This window comes from Ambystoma mexicanum, chromosome 2q (genome assembly GCF_040938575.1).
Source record: "Ambystoma mexicanum isolate Mex_15411 chromosome 2q, UKY_AmexF1_1, whole genome shotgun sequence".
Taxonomy (NCBI): Eukaryota; Metazoa; Chordata; class Amphibia; order Caudata; family Ambystomatidae; genus Ambystoma; species Ambystoma mexicanum.
Window position 1 is genome coordinate 979,080,664 of NC_090924.1, and position 19,013 is coordinate 979,099,676.

Genomic DNA, 19,013 nt, shown 5'->3' on the forward strand with positions numbered 1-19,013 from the left:
CTACCAACGGCGCGAGGCCAAGAGGATGACTGTCCTCGCGGTACCGTTGCTGGATGACATCTGCTGGGGACTTGCTCTTCGGAAGAACCCGTCCACGACGCCTGCCAAGAAGGACCAGTACGAGAAGAAGTACCGGGTCCCCGATACCACCCCTTTGTGCTCAGCTGACCCCAGATTCGGTGGTCTCGGCGGCAGCCAAGAAGAAAGCGGCGGGGGCATCGGCTTCATCTTCAACTTCCCCACTGGACGGCGAGGGAAAGAAACTGGACGCCATGGGACGACGAGTCATCTCGTCTGCGGTGACGATGATTAAGGCGGCCAACGCCCTAACGATTGTGGCCCGCTATGACAGGGAGTTGTGGTACAAGATCGCCCCCCTGTTGGACTTCCTATCGGATGACAAGAGGGCAGAGGCCCTGGCGAACCTACAGGAATTTGAGGTGGTGTCGGACCACACCATAACGGTAGCCACGGACATTGACGACACCGGTTTCCGCCAGTTGGGCAACAGCGTTTGCCTTCGACGGCGGGGATGGCTCAAGGCAACAGATTTCCGCCAGGACGTGCAAACCAGAGTTTTGGACATGCCCTCCGACGGGAAGAACCTGTTTGGGAAAACAGTGGATGAGTCACTTCAGGCCATCAAGACCGACACAGAGACGTCTCGGGACTTTGGAGTTTTGCAGCAACGACGGCTGCCCTTTCAGAACTCCGGAGGCAAGCAAGGTGCCTCTAAAGGATTCGGCGGTGGCTCCTCGATGTACCGGCAAGCGACCCGCTCCTCGTCACAGGAGGCCTACAGAGGACGAGGCAAGTCGGGTGGATCCCGCCGCCGCCGTCGCCAGGGAGGCCAAAGCGACAAGGCCTCTGCCAAGCAAGACTGAACCGGCCGTTGCGTCGGGCCCCCACCTGAGCACCCCAGTGGGAGGCCGACTGGCGAAGTTCGTCAGCGTGTGGGAGTCCATCTCCACCGACCGCTGGGTGCTGGATGCCCTGGCCCACAGGCAGCCTCTCTAATTTCTAAAATAGTGCCCCCGCATTCCTCCCGTGGCCAGGAAGGAGAACCACATCCCTCAACTGCTGTTGGAAATGAGGGCGATGCTCAAGAAAGGAGCCATTGAGCTCGTCCGAAAGAGGCTCCGGGGCTCCAGAGTGTACCCCAGATACTTCCTCGTCAGAAAGAAGACAGGAGGATGGCGTCCCATCCTGGACCTGCGTCGATTAAACAAATGCATCAAAGCACAGAAGTTCTGGATGGTCACTCTCCAGCACGTGCTGGGCCAGCTGGAGGAAGGCAACTTCCTATCGTCGTCGGATTTGGAGGATGCGTACTTTCACATCCCCATTCTAAAAGGACACCAAAAGTTTCTCAGGTTCGTAGTCCAAGGATGGCACTAACAATTCAAGGCCCTCCCATTCGGATTGATGTCGGCGCCCAGGGTATTCACCAAGTGCCTGGCACCAGTGGTGGCGCGGCTGCACCTGTAGGGGATCCACGTCTACCCCTACCTGGACGATTGGCTCATCAGAGCAAGGACAAGGGAGCTCGCCGTCGAGCACACAGCGAAGACCGTCCAGCTGCTCACAGACCTGGGATTCTCCATCAACTTCCCCAAATCCCACCTGGTCGCAGGTCGCACTGTTCCTGGGAGCCAGGCTGGATACAGTAGCACGATTGGCCACGCCGTCGGAGGAAAGGACGAAGGCCATCCTGGGCAAGTCGCAGCGTTTGCTGGCCACTGACGTGGCCAGAGTGAGGTTCATCAAGTCCCTTCTCGGGATGATATCCTCATGCATCTACCTGGTGCGTCTATGCAGGCTTCGGATTCGTCCCCTACAGGAGTTTCTCCTGTAGGGTACCAGGTCTGGCTCCTGCAGCACTAGAGTTTGGAGGGTACGATATCCCGGCAGACTGCAAGGAGGTGCTTGCAAAGGTCAGGGCGTCCTCAACTCTAAAGTGTTACGGACACAAGTGGAAGAGGTTCTCTGTCTGGTGCCGTGTACAGAAGATCAACCGTCTGCGAATTACGGCCCCTCAAGTGCTGCTGTACCTGCTGTCGCTGGCCAAGCTCACGCTTCCATCAAGATCCATCTTGCAGCGATTTCCCGTTACACCAGAACTACGGGACGGTCATCCCTGTGGTCTCATCGCATGGTGAAGGAATTTATGAAGGGACTGTTCCAATCATTTCTGCCGGTGAGTGCTCCGGCCCCGCTGTGGGAGCTCAACGTGGTGCTGACCAGGCTCATGGGGCCGCCATTCGAGCCTCTGCATTCGGCAGCTTTGAAATTTCTATCGTGGAAAAAAGGTGTTCCTTGTGGCCATCACCTCCGTACGGCGAGTGGGAGAGATCCAGGCCCTTTCCTGCAAGCCTCCATTCTTGACTTTCCACGAGATTAGGGTGGTGCTGAGGACGCACCCCTCCTTCATGCCCAAGGTGCCGTCGGACTTCCACCTCAACGAGCCCTTGGTGTTGCCAGTTTTCTTCCCGTCTCCTTCGTCGCCGGCCGAGAGGACTTTGCACTCGCTGGATGTAGCTAGAGCGCTGAAGTTCTACGTGGACCGCACAAAGAATTTTCGGAAGACTTCACAGCTTTTTCTGAACTTTGGACCTGTGAATCAAGGAAAGGCCCTCTCGAAGGCTTCCATTTCCAGATGGCTCTCCGGCTGCATCATGCACTGTCATCGGTTAGCAAATCGACCGTTGGCCGGCCGTCCGAGAGCCCATTCGATCTGAGCGATTGCTGCTACTACGGCGTTCTTGTCTGGTGTACCCCTGCTGGACATCTGCAGGGCTGCTACGTGGAGGTCAACGCACACCTTCACGAATTTCTACTGCATTGACTGGGATTCCAGGGAGGAGTCCAGAGTCAGCCAAGCAGTGCTGCGCAACCTGTTCGCCTGAAGGTGGGCCTGGTGAGGAGGTAAGAGTGCTTAATGTTGAGTTTTTGTAATGGTTAATGTTGAGCCTTGCCACCTCCCGTGGTTGTGCATGTGTGTACTGCTATGTATTCTCTTATTCATGAGCATGTGAATCCATGCCAGACCCCATGCTGGAGAAGGAACAAGTTACTTACCTGTAACTGTTGTTCTCCAGCATGGGTCTGGCATGGATTCACATGCGAACCCCCCCTCCTATCCCTCTGCGGCTCTTCACTTGGTCATACTGCCACTTTACGTGCTACCAAATCTGAGATGGCTGCCAGGGGCAGGGTTTAGGGAGAGGGCAGTCATTGGCTGGGGCAGTATGACCCAGAGACCAGTGATTGATTACTACTAAGAAAGACCGATCAGAAACGAAACTGATACTGATTTTTTTGTTTCTTTACCGAGAATTCCCAGCCTGACGACAGGGAATATTCATGAGCATGTGAATCCATGCCAGACCCTTGCTGGAGAACAACATTTACAGGTAAGTAACTTGTTCCATCTCATTGCCCCCTTAAGTCATCAAAGAAAATAGGAAGAGGAATAATCAATGATACAATGAGAACCTTAAAAATCTTAAACCACAATATAGAAAAAAGGAAAATATCTGGCATAAAGTAAGACACTAAATTTCTCTTCTGGCAGCCCTGGCCACATATAAAAAAGAAATTATGTTTGCCAAATCTTTGGTAATACAAAACCAAATTGAACAAGCAGCGAATCGACCCAAGGCTCTGTTACAGGTTATAAGAAATGTCTCCATTCCTGAGAATGTGAATTTTCAATTCCAGCATCAGTCACGTTGGCCAACAAATTCAACTGCTTCTTTCAAGGGAAAGTGAACTCTATTAGAACTAGTATGTCTGCCTGTCTAACATCCACTAAAGCTGACACAACTTTTCCCTTTTCTATATCCCCATCTAGCCTGTGTCCCAGTTTTTCCTTTTCTGCTGTTGGGACCGATGAAATTCTTAAACACTTGGAAGAGTTAAAACCTACGTTTCTTACTTATGATTCTATCCCACCGTACTTGGTAAAACAGCACGCCTTCGCTGTTATTACACCTTTTGACAACTTTTTTTAAATGTCTCACTATCACAAGGCTCTGTTTCTCTGGAGTAAAAAAAAAAAGCCTTTATGACACCATTGTTAAAAACGCTGACATTGGACCACAAGGTCCAATTGCTAATTATCGTCCAATAGCCGGCTTGTTATGGCCTGCCAAAATCGTAGAAAATGTGGTGACAAGGCAACTCCAGACAAACAGATGAACACAAGATCCTCGACTGTTTCCAGTCGGGCTTCAGACTGGTGCATGCAACTGAGACTGCCCTGGTGACGGTCTGGGACGATCTGCAGGGGGCTGCCGATGAAGGTACTGTCAGCATGCTTGTCATGCTGGGCCTGTCAGCAGTCTTTGATACAGTGGACTTTGATATCCTCATCTCAAGACTGTCATCAGTGGCACATGTTTCAGATGAAGCCATGAGATGGTTTGTGTCGTTTTTATCTGATCGCACCCAACAGTCTTTCTGAGCCAGTGCTGGTCGAATGCAGGGTATCCCTAGAACAGCATCTTTTGCCAATCCCGAGCGTCAGAACGACCACTTGGGGTGAGCGACGTTTTTCCATCCTTGGTCCCTGGATGTGGAATGATCTCCTGCTGAATCTTTGACTTCTTGAATCCCTAACAATCTTGAGAAAAAAATTGAAAACATTCCTGTTTGCCTAGTGCAGCTCCTTACCGTCAGCTCGAACCCCTGTGCCACTGCAACAAACTATGTAAGAACATCTCTGCGTCTTGGTCCATTCGTGCCTGGCCCCCTCATCGGTATGCGCTATACAAATTCCCAAATCAAATCAAATCAATGATCCGCCTCGGAGGTGCTCCTGGGGGCAGGGGGCGCCTGACGAGGGCTCTGTGTGCCCTCTCGATAGGGAAGCCCAGTGTGAGGTTCCCAGGCCCAATTACATGGAGCAGCATGTTCTCTATATATGTTGTCAGGTCGTAGTCGTCTTCTCCTTCCAGCAGGCCTACAGTACGAATGTTGTTCCTCCGAGCATGTCCTTTTGCTTCCTCCACTCTGTTTTCCAAGAGGCTGACCTTCTGTTGCAAAATGTGCACATCCGCCTAAGGGTTCCGGAGCGAACCTGTATTTTCTGCTTCTTGTGTTTCCAACCTAGCAGTACGTTCCGCCAAGCCTCTCACATACTGGTGCAACATTCTCACATCCAGCTGTACTGCTTCTATCTGTGCTTCCAGCGATGTCTTGAGGTCCACTATCGCCAACATGACTTGATTAAGCATCTCCATGGTGCCTCTGTCTTTCCCCGGTGCCGAAACCATGCTCTCTTCAGCTGTCTGCTGCTTGGCTCTTGCAAAACTATCCAATGTTGGTTGGTTCGCCTTGGATTTGGCAGCCTTGGAAGGCATTTGAACAAACTGTCCCCAATCCAATGGGTCCCGAATATCACTTGAGAAAGCACGTTTGTGTGCGTCCATCTAGGTTATACTCTCAGTTCCCAGTCCAGTGTGTCAGTGACTGGGTTGGGTGTGTTGTTGTTGTACGCTATTTGGCCACTGCACACAACTCTACGCAACTATGTGGCTACCAATTAACACCAAGACCAATTGCAAGTGCCTGTCGCTGGGCCGGGGATCCTGCTGCCCCCTTCTATAGATCTTCCCAGATGGTGAGCTCATGGACACTTCCCCTCACCGCGTCTGGGTCAGTGTCGCAGCACCCTTGTGGTCCACTCTGCTTCATAGCCTGGGTGCTCTTCCGCCCTCCTGCCGGTAGTGATCCTCTGGCCACATCCATCCGCTTTGTCCGGGCTACAGGCCTACTTCACAGTGGTCATTCTCCAGGTACTCCTTGCATCCCAGAGCCTTTTCGGCTATTCCAGTGCCGCAACTGTCTATCTCGTCATCCAGCTGTCCCCTTCTTTTTGTAAGGAATGCGGTTCTGCAATGTGGCCTCATCACCTGGGTTCCACAACCCTCCCTACCAGGCTGCTCCACTGTTCTCCTGTATCCGGCTCCCCAGTTGTGGCGAGACCATGCACCTGAAGGCTCTCCTGGCTGATTTATTTGCATGTCTATAGTGCAGCCTCAGCAAGAAATGCGTTCTGAGGAATCGCCACACGGCCCGGGGCGGACAGCCTGCTCATGCTGAGCTGGTGCTTCTTAACTTGTGCATAATGCCCACAGCGGTACCACCATAGCGTGCCTCCGAGTTTTCAAAGCTCCTCTGCGTGTCCCCACTGCTTGTCAGCCAAAGAGGCATTTCTGTGTCTCTCAATAGCACCGCACGGCCCAGGCTCCTTTTTTCACCTCTCCAAGCTGCTCTTCGCATCCTCTTCAGTGGGCCCGCACTGCCGAGCACCCAGGGCGTTGCATGTATACCTGGAGAAGTTTCAGAAAGGGGCTCCAGCGCTCCCTGTTCCTTGTTGGCAAGCGTCCCGCCCCTCACACACCTCCCAGTGGGGGATCAGAGCGAGGGGGAGACACACAGCACTCACCTTATAAACATGGGCCCTCCCAGATGGGAGGCCTGAGGGCGTAAGCTGGGATGTGGGGTGTTTGTTGTGTGTCCGGTAGAGCAGCACCTTGCAGGTGCTGCCTCTACTTGGCATCCAGATGCAAGGGCGGGCAGCTGAGTCCCCAGAACAAGGGGGACCTAGACTGCCGGGCGCCCCCCAGGAAAGAGAGGTGGCAGGGGCAAGTGACAACAGGTAGTCCCTGCCCATGTCACTTCACATCAAAGGTCCCCCTCCCATCCGGACGGATGTGGAGCGGGGGGCCTTTGTTGATCAAAGAGGGGCTCCGTTGCCCTCAGGCAAAACTAGGCCTATAACCAGGAAGGGCAAGGTAGCCCCTCTCATTCATTGCCTCTCTCCTGACAGGCTCCAGCAGGCTCCCGGACCTGCTGTCAGGAGCAAAAATACATCACCTTGTTCACTTACCCAGTTTGCACGAAGAGGGTCCACTCGATTGTCTACCTGAACTACCAGGGAGCTGCAGAAGAAAGAAACAAAAAAAAAAAAAAATAATAATCTCTTTCTGACCTGGAGCACAGCAGGCGAACATCAGATGGGATCCCAGCCATTCCAGCCTCATTGCGGTGCAGCTCTGCAGCCCTGTGCAGGTGAGGAGGAAACAGCAGAGTTACAAAGTAACTCATTTTTGCTATTGGGAACATCAGCATTCACTGCAGTGTTTTTCGCATTGGGAACAGGACGACACAGTGCACCAGCTACCCAGGCCCGGTTGGACGTGACTTCACTCGGCACCACTCGCGTCGACGAGCATACTGGCCTCAGCGCTGGAAAGAAGCTGGGAAAAGGTGAACCAGCAGGGAACCGCCGCGCTCAGCCTGCAGCTGTGCCAGGATCAAAGAGGAATCTACGGCACCGTGAGCGCAGCCCTGGTTAGGGCCTAAATGGTTCCAGATTGAACATTGGAACTTGTTGATATAACCCGCGGCACCCCTGCTCGGCGGTCCCCACTCAAGCCGCAGTTCAACAGAAGCCCGGTTTGAGGCTTCGTTATATTTCACAGCAACCGGCACTCTGGTTTGCGAATCTTACACTGCAGAGCAGCTGTGCTTGGGAGTAAGCCCTTGTCCCAGCAGCCATCCACAGACCAGCAGAGCCTAGCGTGCAAAAAGGAAAAGGTGTTGGCAAGGGCTCGGCGAAAGCCGAGGGTGACCCAAGGGGGAAAGAAACGGCAGAAGAGAATGGGGGAAAAAAAGCACTGGTCACGCAGGCATCCACAGTTTTACGAGTGCCCTGATGGGTCAGCCCGCAGCACCCTCTGTACTACCGCCGGACGGCGGTATTGGTGCTACAAAGACTTCACCAGCTTACCTGCCTCCCGGCTGCTCTGTGCAAACCAAGTGCACGTTTGTTTTCCGTGTCTTTGACCCTCGCTGCACCTGCTGGCACAGAAGGAGAGCACCTACATAGTACAACACTCCAGATCTCGAAAATGTATGGAAGCAGGAAGACGGGGCGCAACGACACAAGGGTATTACCAACAGGCTATGAAGTCAGGGACGGGAAAAACGGAGCATTCCACAATTGTGCTCACTTAAATAAGTGCCCCAGCAGACGGGAACACCCTGCACCCTGCCTCCCCGGGAAAGGCAGGAACCACTACCCAACCCGCCAAGCAAGAGCGGGGATAGTGCCATGCTGCACAAGGAGTGTGTGAAAAGAAGCCTCAAACAGGCACTCCTACTGGGGCCAAAGCAACAAGAGGAAGAACACAGGGCATCCAGCCAACAGGCAGAACCACCCATCCCCTGCTCAAAACAAGGATAAGGATGGCTGATGCACTCTCACTTAAGGAGACGCTGCTCCTGGAGTGGGCCAAGGTGGCAGAAGCAGGCCATGGCATGGACCTGGTGCAGGAAAAAATGGCAGAACTGGCAGCAACCAGCTTCAACGCAGCAGCTGACGAGGCACCTGCACCTTAAGAGGACGACGGCGGTGATGACCCAGCAGAGCAGGAGCAGCTGGCGAGGAAGAAACAGCGCCTTGATGTCCGCAGCATGCCAGCCTCATCAGACACCCACCCCGGCAGTAAAAGAAAAGCCTAATTAAGATGGATCACAGAGGGTGGTGCTGGGACAAAGGGGAAAAGGCACAGGGAGGACTCGAGCAGCTCCAGCAGCGAGAGTGACAGCTCGGACACTTTTTATTTTTTCATTTGTAGACTGCACTGCAGCCCAAAGGCATCGAGGCGCTATTACATGAAGTATACATAGGCAAGATTATGATTACATAGAAAACATGAGGTACTTAGTTACATTTGGGTACTGGGTTTACAGTTGCAGTTGGCATACAGGCAAAAAGCAAAAACGGACACTGAGTCTGAATCGGGGAGCGAGGATCACCAGGGGCACTTTAAAGCGTGGATTGGTCATAACAATGTTGAACCACCAGGCCCACTAATTACTAAATATGGGAGGCGCTCATCCGGCAAAAATGTGAATAGAACCTTTAAAAAGACTATTGCATGGCACATTGAGCGCAAAATGAAGGAAAAGATTTGGAAAAAGCAATTAATTGAATTTTTTTTTGCACTCAAATAACCTATCGAACCCACCTCCGTGGATCGAACAATCCAACAAAAGCGCTAAGGGGGGGGTTTCAAAACACAAGTGGATCATGAGCAGAGAAAAATTCCTAGTAAGGCTCTAAGAACCAACCCCTGAAGAAATACAATTCAACAAAAGCACATAAGGGGGTTGCAAAACACAAGAGGATCTTGAAAGAAGAAAATGCCAAACACCAATGCAGTACATGCAGTGGAGGACACAGCAGCGGTAACTGCACCAAACCCGCTCCCTCCAGGCCGAGCCCAAAAATCACTGAGGCCAAAATCATCCACTAGATTTAAAATATGGGCCTCGCCAATAAAAGTAGACAAACTTTTGCAAATGCTAGAAAGCTACCCCGATCCAGTAGCTAGAGAATTTTTGGGTCAGGGATTTCAAGAGGGCTGTCAGATCCGGTTCAGGGGACATGGATCCCACACCATCCCCAAAAACCTAAAACCTGCCTCCGCCTTTGCCCCCATAATCAGAGAAAAAATTGGCAAATAACTAAAACTGGGCAGGATAGACGGACCCTTTCTCCTCCTCCTTTTCACAGAGTGACCCGCCCCCCCCGGTCCTAGTGCCCAAAGAAGAGGGCATCCCTGCCACAGGGGCCATTGTTTCATACAGCTGTGTACAAGATGCAGTGGATTTAGTGAAACTGTCAGGTAGCCATGCTCTCATAGCAAAAGCTGACATTAAATCAGCATTTAGGCTGCTGCCCGTACATGAGAGCTCCTACCAGTGGCTGTTTCCACTTTGAGAACAAATTCTATTTTGACAAATGCCTCCCCATGGACTGCACCATTGTGGGGCCTATTTTGAGCAGTTCAGTCCATTTGTACAATGGACACTCCAGCAAGCCATGCCCAGAGCACGAATGGTGCATTATCTGGACAACTTCTTCTTCACTGGCCCAGCTGGGTCTCCATTATGCATTCCTGGGAATTGAGATTGATTCTTCCAAGGGTGAATGCTGCATACCCAAAGAAAAAAAATAGGACCTATTAAAAGCAATAAAGTTGATGACAGGCAGGGACAAGGTGACCCTGCGGGAAATGCAATCTCTCGCTGGGAAGCTCAATTTTGTTACCCGAATCATGCCCCAGGGCCGGGTCTTCCACAGAAGCCTGGAGCTGAAAATGAGGAGGGTAACCAAGCCACATCACCACATCAGACTGGGCAAAGAGATAGCACAAGACCTAGCCATATGGAAGTCATTCCTTAGCAATTTCAATGGCAAGGTGATATGGTGCATGCCCATAAATGATGATGGGAAAAGGGCCCTGGCAGCAAAGGCTTTGGGAAATGTTTTGCTAACAAGTGGTGCACGTGCCACTGGCCTCCCTGCTGGCACAAGCAGGGTTGGACCAGAAACATCACCCTGCTATACTTATTCCCCACATGGTTGGCACTCTACTTGTGGGGGGAACTGCTGAGTAATACAGAGCTGGTCACATGGTCAGACAACATGGCAGTGGTACATATGTTGAACAAGGGTGCTGCATCTTGCTCTTTGGTACTGAAAGTGTCAAGAGAATTTACAAAAAAGTAATCTGAAACACCGTGTAATAATTGCACGGCACATGGCAGGCAAAGACAACAAAGCCGCTGACGCTCTGTCCTGTTGTCAGTTCTCTGCTTTCAGGGCACTAAACCCACAGGCTGAAGCAAAGAGAACAGCAGTTCCAGAGGAGGTCTGGGCCACCCTGGAACAAAATATGACAGACTTCTCCATCCCTCCAGACATGGCTCCCCCAGGAGAATCCCTGCTCCTATCCTCCCCCAGGGCATAAGCAAGGGGGGGGACTTAACCGGGCACCACACATCAACAGGTGAGACCACGGGGGTCCTAGGCGATTTGGCCAAAAAAGGCACTGGTCCAAAAAAATGGCAAAAATGTAAAACAGTTGCCTGACTGACTTTGGCAACATTACAAAAGTCACCAACATCAGAGACATACAGGAGAGCCATGTCAATGACTTTATGGAGTGGGCCTTCAAACAGAACAAAAAGAAAGCATAGGCTTCATCCCATTTGGCAGCAATATCCTACAACACCAACTAGGAAAAGGGAGGATTATCAGTCTTTACTGGATAGAAGCAACAGAGTACTGACCCATCTGCAATACCAGGGCTTTTCTGAGCAAGCGCCCCGGCCGGGGGGGGAGCACCTTTTCACTCACAAAAATGGGTCCTCTCTCAGTAGATTTCAAGTGAGGTCACTACTCAAGAAGACCATAATTGCAATAGGATGGAACCCCTCTGAATTTGGGTCCCACTCCTTTAGGATAGGAGCAGCCACATCAGCCTGGATGGGGGGTTTACAAGAAAAGCCATAAAGGGGATAGGTGACTGGAAATCTGGGACTTATAAAAGCTACATTAGGAAAGGCTTGATTGAACAGTCTTCTCCCTCCCTCTTCCCTCCCGCTCTCCTGTCGGCTGACAGGAACCAACCGTCCAAAACCGCATGGATCATGGGCCATCCATTTATCACCAGGGCCAGCAGGTGTCTGGAAGAAACCCAAGACGGCATGCATTTTCAGGACACCATCACTTACTGGTAGGGAAAACCGGGCATGCGCTTGGGGGACCTCCACTACAAATTGGCCGGCCTACTGGGGGCATACTCCCCTCCCCCCGATTTCCTCATCTTCCATCTCGGGGCATTGATTTGCCCCATCTGGGCAGGAAGCTCCTCCTGGCGGCAATCTGCACCTCCCTCAGATCCCTGGCTCACATGTTGAGACTACGAACAGAAGTGATGTCAGGAATCATCCCGCACCAGCATTGGCAGGGCACAGAGTCCAATAAAGCCATGGAAATATCCAGCCAAATTAAATAAGGCAGTGGCCAATTTTCGCCTATTTTCAGGCCTCAAATTCCTAAAGCATGGGATCTCGGTGCACAGCCAGGCCATGTTCTGCTGTGACGGGGTCCACTTGTCCATTGAAGGCATGGACATCTTCACCAGAAATATCTTCTGGACCCTGGCTGCCAGGGATTGTGCCTAAGTTAGGTCATCTATTTTGGGGAGACCTGGAGGCCGCCGGTTAGCACCCCCTCAGGGTGGCAGCAGGGATCAGCCTCGAGCAGGCCCTACATGTGAATAGGGCCCCCCGCTCACCTGATCACTCTGTCCCCAAAATATATTCTTGTTATTCTCTATATGATGATGTTATAGTTGGTTTTCTTTCGCACCATGGCTTGTACTAAAATGAAGCTTGTGGCCAAAGTTTTTCCACCTCACATCCTGTTTGGCCTCCTCATTCCTGACACTGTCATTACTACGACATTGGCGGCTCCAAAATGTGTCTGCAGGTGTCCGCAGGGGACGCCAAGGAAGCTAGCCGCTAACAGACACCAACAAAAACTGTGAGTGTTACATGGGTGGGGAGCAGAGCAATTACTCTACTCCAAAAAAACACTGCCACTCTATCTTACCTCCCAATAACTTAGAGTGCCATAATATTAGCATGTCCACACTTAGATCGAATTATAAATATTAGCATGTCCACACTTAGATAGAAATTGTAAATATTAATATGTCCACATTTAGAAAGAATTATAAATATTAGCATGTCCACACTTAGATAGAATTGTGAACATTAGACTGCGTCACATCCAGATAGGATTTTGATTGAAGGATAGCATGCCCGCGCCTAGATGAAACCGAATGTTAGCATGTGACACACTTAGAACTGTGAACACCAGCCTGCGCCGCATCTAGATACGATTGTGAATGTTAGCATGCCCACACCTAGATAGAATTCTGAACATTGGCCTGCACCGCTTCTAGATAGGATTGTGAAGGCCAACAAGTGCCACACTTAGACAGAACTGTGAATGTTAGCATGCTAAAGGTCAGGTAACCCACTAACCAATATAACCTCACCCTCTGCATACTTATTGCACTCAAAAACACACACAAACATCTCTCGTACCACAAGCTGCACGCACTTCACAACACTGCAACAACACATAAGCCAGAGCTACAGCACACACGGACTGACACCGATCCAATACCCGCACCAAAGCTCAGCACCCGGTGTATACCGAGTTGAAGCTGCCAACAGAACACCACTCCTCTCACTATCCTACTCCCTCTTCACCTTACTAACCCATCCCACCTTATCGTTTACAGATCCGCCAGAGCGACTGGGGACCAATTCCATTGGTGGCGGTGCGCGGTACAAATAACTTTAACATTTAACTGTCATTACTGTCATGTCATACTTGTCACCTGTTACCTGCTTGCCACCCCCGCACAAAAACACCTCCAGGCTTATGCAGCCCAGTGCCTGTTGTCTTCCACCGGGCTGTTGCTGCCTCTTTCCCCACAGTGTCCTCCTTGCTCTGGTGTGACGCCGCCGTCCCTCACAGCGCACCTTCGATTTCCGCGGCCGGGCACTATCCACGCCAGTCTCCCTTACACTGGCACAGTCTCCATTTCCATCTCCACTGCTCCCTCTCTGGTCCGCACGCCGCCTCTCCCGTTAGGGCTCCTCGGCTTCCACGGTCAACCGCCTCCACTCTGGTCCGCTGCAGCCTTTGTTGGGTTGGTGCCATCTTGAATCTCGATCTTTATCAGCGGTTGTCCATTCCCATGCCTTATATCTCCGCCTCGTTAAAACCTCCACTTCTCCTTCCAGCAGCTTGCTCACGGGCAGTTCCGACACCCCTGTATCCATTCACCAGCTGCTTTCCTCTATGTAAAGGTTGCTTTTATTTCGGATCTTGCAGGATCCGGCAGGAGTGGCCACAAAGGCTGACTTACTCCATCGGCTGCTTAGCCACGCCCCCCTCCTGCTACAGTAGGTTATGTTACAGCAAGATTTGTCAGCTGAACATTGGAAGTCAGAAGGCCAGGTTTCAAAAGAATGAATGATTGTTTTATTTGACAGCTTAGCAACAAATACATACGACAACGGTTCAGAATTAGTCGTGATCCTGTCGCCACATGAGTGCCTATTCGTCCTCTCTAAGTAGCGTGCTGCCTCCTTGCGTTTACTAGCAGCACGGGTTGTCAGGAGATAATGACCTTGAAGTGTTAGGCTAAGGGTGGTGTTATTTGGCCATGTACTTCTCCTCAATCCTTGCAGTGCTGCATTTCTGCATACTACGGACATTTAGAGCATGTGAAGAAGCATGTTTTGTCCATTGCTCACAGACAGTGGCTGGCATCAACCAAGTTAAAGGTCTTTTTTTTGTTTTTACTATTAAGCACTGCCTATAAACTGAACCCTTTGGTATACGGAGTGCGAACAGGAAAGAGCTGGGATGTGAGGAGGGAGATCCAGCCTCTAGGGGGGTTGTTTGACTTGTTACCCACCCATTGATCACCTATGGGCATGGTAGTCTCTATGGCCACTCTCACCCAGTACCTGCCTCTCCCAAAACACACACTCTTCGGATGTCTTTGAGATAGTTCTGTGCTTTTGAGGGGATTCAAATGTTATTTCGTAGCAGCCCTCTAAATGGTAATGGCCTAATTGCACCTATAATGTACGGAATTCCTGTTAAATACAAACAGTGGACAAGCCAATGGGTTTGGCTCTTGTATAAGCATTCAATAGTAATCTTCCAGGTTCTGACATAATATGCCAAAGTACTAACATCATTTGCCGATTTTTGCTATCTTGTGGCTAGGTAGTACCATCATGGCTGTTCCTGGAAAATGCTCATACCATGCCTACAAACAGCCCAAACAATTGGCTTTTGCCAATGCATGTTTTCTCCTTATCCTTCCACATCCCATATATTTGTGATCCTTCTTCTTGAGGCCCTTTTCCAGCTCTGCAGGGGTTCGAACCAGTGAAGTCCCCCCAAAAAAATGTAAAAAGGAAATGCCCCATGCATCTGAGCTGGCGGACTATCTGTAGGTCCTGGGTTGAGACTATGCTGAGCGAGTGTAATTTTTTCTGTAGTAGTCGGAGGCTTTCAGGGCCCGGTCGAGAGGCTACATTGTGTGCTGTCAGTGTTCATAATAACTGGCAATGAGCACAACACTATTGTACAGTGGCAGCGTCTAAAATGTGCCTATTAGTGCATAGAGAAAAATTGGATTTATCGGAGAATGCACAGAGCATACTGGAGCCTGTGACGAGCGTAATTGTGAATGGTTGAGGGTATGGAGAGCATAATAAAGTTGGGGTGAAGGATGTAGTGAGCATCATTGAGTGTGGCTCAGAGTGAGGAGTGAATAATTGAACGTGGGTGAACATGTGGCGGTTAATGGCTGAGGATGTGAAGAGTGGCTGTAGCTTAAGGTTTGCTATCTGGGGATAATAAAGTCCACAAGATTGCAGCCTGCTAAAAGTACATGTTTAAGGATTATATTGCTTTACAAACAAAATATCCTAATTCCCAACAATACTATTTGTTGCACTCATGGAGATGAAGATGTTCACACTCAACAAAGACATTTTGATTATACATTTGTTTTTCAATGTTTAGATTTAAAGCAGCATATTTCATAAATTACCTTGGTAATTCTTTACCAGGTTTGGATGTAGATTGCGGTTTTTCTACTGGTGTAAGATTGTTCAATTGTAATGGAAAAATGTGATTGATTGATACCTGTCCAGACTGTCTTATTTGCCCAATGTAATGCTCATACCAAGTAAATCAATCTGATATCAGTCAGTGTCTTGTTACTGTTGTGCTGCCTTGTTTGCATTTTAGCCAGCATTTGGTCTTTGAGAGATTAAGGGTATGACATTCCCCTTACCTCTTTGCGCCATTTTGCCTTGATTTGAGGAATGTTATCCTTCTCATATATTGCATCCACGCCCTCACTTTACATTTCCAATCTAAGTCCTGTACTTTACATTTATTTTCAATTCCCCTTGCTGACTGACCCCTACCTCCTAGGTACTTTTTATATTTTTATTGTCTGGGAAGGAACATGAAACCACTAAAGTTGATCTAGTCTAATTCAGATTGACACGATTAAGGTTCTGCTCCCACCCTCGCTCCTATATGAGGGCCTTCTTTCCGTTTCACCATGGAGCGAGATGCCCCTCCCATAAACAGCATGTGAGGCGGCACAGTCAGTGCCACTGACCCATCATTATCGATGCTCCCAGCTCCTGCTGTCTATGGTTTGCTACAGTTCCGAGGCAATCTCATTCAGTTGTCGGAAGGAAGCCCTGCAGAAGTACTGCAACGTTAATGGTAGCAAGCCGATTGCTGCAAAACATGACAGGGGTGTTCGTCCTCTCTAGGAATTACAGAAATGCATAGGGAGGTCAGGTCTGGAGACATTGTAAAGTTAAGACGAACTGTATTTAAATGTTTAATTGGAATCAAAATGATAATACTAATGGTATTTTTGTATGACTTGTTTGTTTGTCAATATATAATGTACAATTCCATTGAGCTAATATGTTGCAGTAATTTGCTTTGGCATGGTATAACTTCAGCTTTTACCAAACGAAATAGTGAAATATATAACCTGTTTCTTTGCAATTCATAGAAAGAGCGAGATTTAGAGTTAGCTGCACGCATTGGCCAGTCCCTGCTGAAGAAGAATAAAACCTTAGCAGAAAGAAATGAATACCTAGAAGAGCAAGTAGGACATATCCGAGAAGAGGTGAGATGTGGCCCGTTTAAAATCTTCAAACATTTTGGTTGTGTTATTTAATGCAATAGGTTGGAGCTTGCGTTCACCCAGCATGCTTGAGGTCCTATGTTTATTCCTGGAGCCATTCGCACCCATTTCCTGGCCAAAACATCTCTTTGTGGGAACTCTTTGAGCTCCCTTTAAACAAGCTTTAGCATCAAACTTTCCACTTAGCACAGTTTTTTCAACGCAGTCTTCTGGGAGTTGACTTAATTTAGCTGTAAACCTACTACTGCTGTAATAAAAATGTCCTAACCAGGACTGCCTTCAGCCACACTATTTATATGCACTATGCCCTTCACTGAAGTCCCGTTAAAACAAGCATAGTCAAAGCCAACAGTTTTGGCTTGTGTATAAGTATTGGGCATTTGCCAGGCACTGCTATTAGATGCTCAGGTACTCGCACCATTTCTCACCTGCTACCATCCAATGGCCAGTTAACGCCACTACGGCAGTGCCGGGCAAGTGCCTTTCCCTTGCCATGCCTACACAAAAGCCCAAATTGTTGGCATTGCCAGTGCTGGTTTCTTCTGGTCAGCTCCTCCATGTTGACGATTATGCAATGATCTAGCATCGTTCTGCAATGCTTTGTTTTAGTGAAGCAATTTTAGACTGGCCCCCCTTTATAAGCTGATCCCAGCAGCTTGGCGTTAATAGCGAGGAGACAGCAGACGCCACACTCAAGTACTGGCCAGAGATCCATTCGATGCCCCCGAATTCAGGGAGCAGCCGCACTTCATGACCCAGAGCAATGAGAGTTTCCCACTCCAAATACATTTTTCGGATCCCGCGACTAGGTTACCTGCCTTGCGACCAAGGAGACAACAGATGCCATTCACAGGCATTGGCCATAGATCCATTGGATGGCCTCCGTTGCAGGGAGAAGCCGCATTTGAAGACCCAGCAAAATTAGAGGTCAACATTCCATATTGCACGTAGTAAGATCGATACTCCATGCTAGTTCCTCATGCTGCGAGCCCCGAGGAAAACACACGTGTAGACCTACAGCCTCCTACCTCAGAGACACCCCCACAGAGTGCTACAGTCAAGGGAAACCCTGTCTTGGCCCGAGAAGAAGGCTAATTGACCAACCAGCCAAAACGTCCGTGGATATTACACTTAGAGTGCCATAATTTTCCCCTCACAATAACAATTGTTGTTGATTTACATCTAGACGTAGACCGATGGCTAGGTCACCCTTCCGTCTGACATATTTGACCCTATAAATGTCCAGAGAAAACAGCATAGCACTCAAACAAACAAAAGCCTCAACTTTCTATGCTCTTTATGTAATGAATTGTATGTCTTTGTTCTTGTTAAACACACAACTGTTTTTGAGATTGATGTTACAGTATCTTGTTGTGTGTAGATGTATGTTGATGCACCATTATATGCACTGTCTAAAATGGACTAAGAGAGGGTTGAATAGTAAATAGAAATCATTCCTCACAAGAGAATAAGAGAAAAAAGAAATGTTTTGAAAAAGAAACACCAGATTCACTAGCTAAATTAATAAAAGCTGTGTGAACTCAATCCAGTACTGTACTTTTATTTTTCATGATGATAATAGTAGATACAGAATGATTACTGTTTAGTTAAAAACATGACAAATGAGTATTTACATAAATGCTAGTAAATACATAATTGTATGTGGCAGGAACCTATTTGTTTCAACCCAGCAGGTCAAAAGGCATGTTTACACACTGGCAATTTAGTTTACTGCAGTTCATAATCTGTGGCTCATCCTGTTCCCTGTTACGATTTCATATTAATTTCCACTTATTGGATATCTTCATACAGTGTGGCGTTGCCTTTCACTATTAAGCAAATTACATCCATATCTATTTTGAGTTGGCAAATCGCTTTGTACCAAATTCGTAAGAACCGCAAATTCCCCAAAATTAATCTGCTCATGCAATGCAATTTGTGTGGACGGAATTCACTCCACGGCAGATAATTTATGAAAGTGCATTCTTGATTCACCAACGCATGGGGTTTTGAGATGCAGCAGCCCTGCAGCTGTTGCCACTGCATGTAAATATTTGGTGTGAATTAGGTATGTGCAGGCTGGTAAATCTGGCCACAGAATGCAAAATGCAGTTTCCACATTGCATGTTGCACCAATGGCCCTTTGTCAAATGGCCCCATATTCTTAGCTTGGCGTTTTACCATTTTGCAATTTCTGGATAGAATCATCTAGGCATGGCCGTAATTTTAGGGGGGTTAGTTTGTCCCCCCAACTTTCATGGCACACCATTTTGTCCCCATTCATTTGACTGGGGCATCTTTTCTTCAGATGTCATGCCCTCCCAACATTTTCAGCAAAGTTACTCCACTGCATCCAGGTCTAAACTG

The 19,013-nt window shown here is 49.1% G+C and overlaps 1 protein-coding gene across 11 annotated transcripts in view; it reads left to right on the top strand.

Moving 5' to 3' along the window:
- Positions 1–19,013, top strand: part of TRAK1 (trafficking kinesin protein 1) — a 748,555-nt gene that overhangs the window by 302,835 nt on the left and 426,707 nt on the right. For all 11 annotated transcript variants that reach the window (XM_069648282.1, XM_069648279.1, XM_069648284.1 and 8 more), the window contains exon 3: positions 16,512–16,628. In XM_069648282.1, the coding sequence (XP_069504383.1) occupies positions 16,512–16,628 (117 nt within the window). The remainder of the gene's footprint in view (positions 1–16,511; positions 16,629–19,013) is intronic.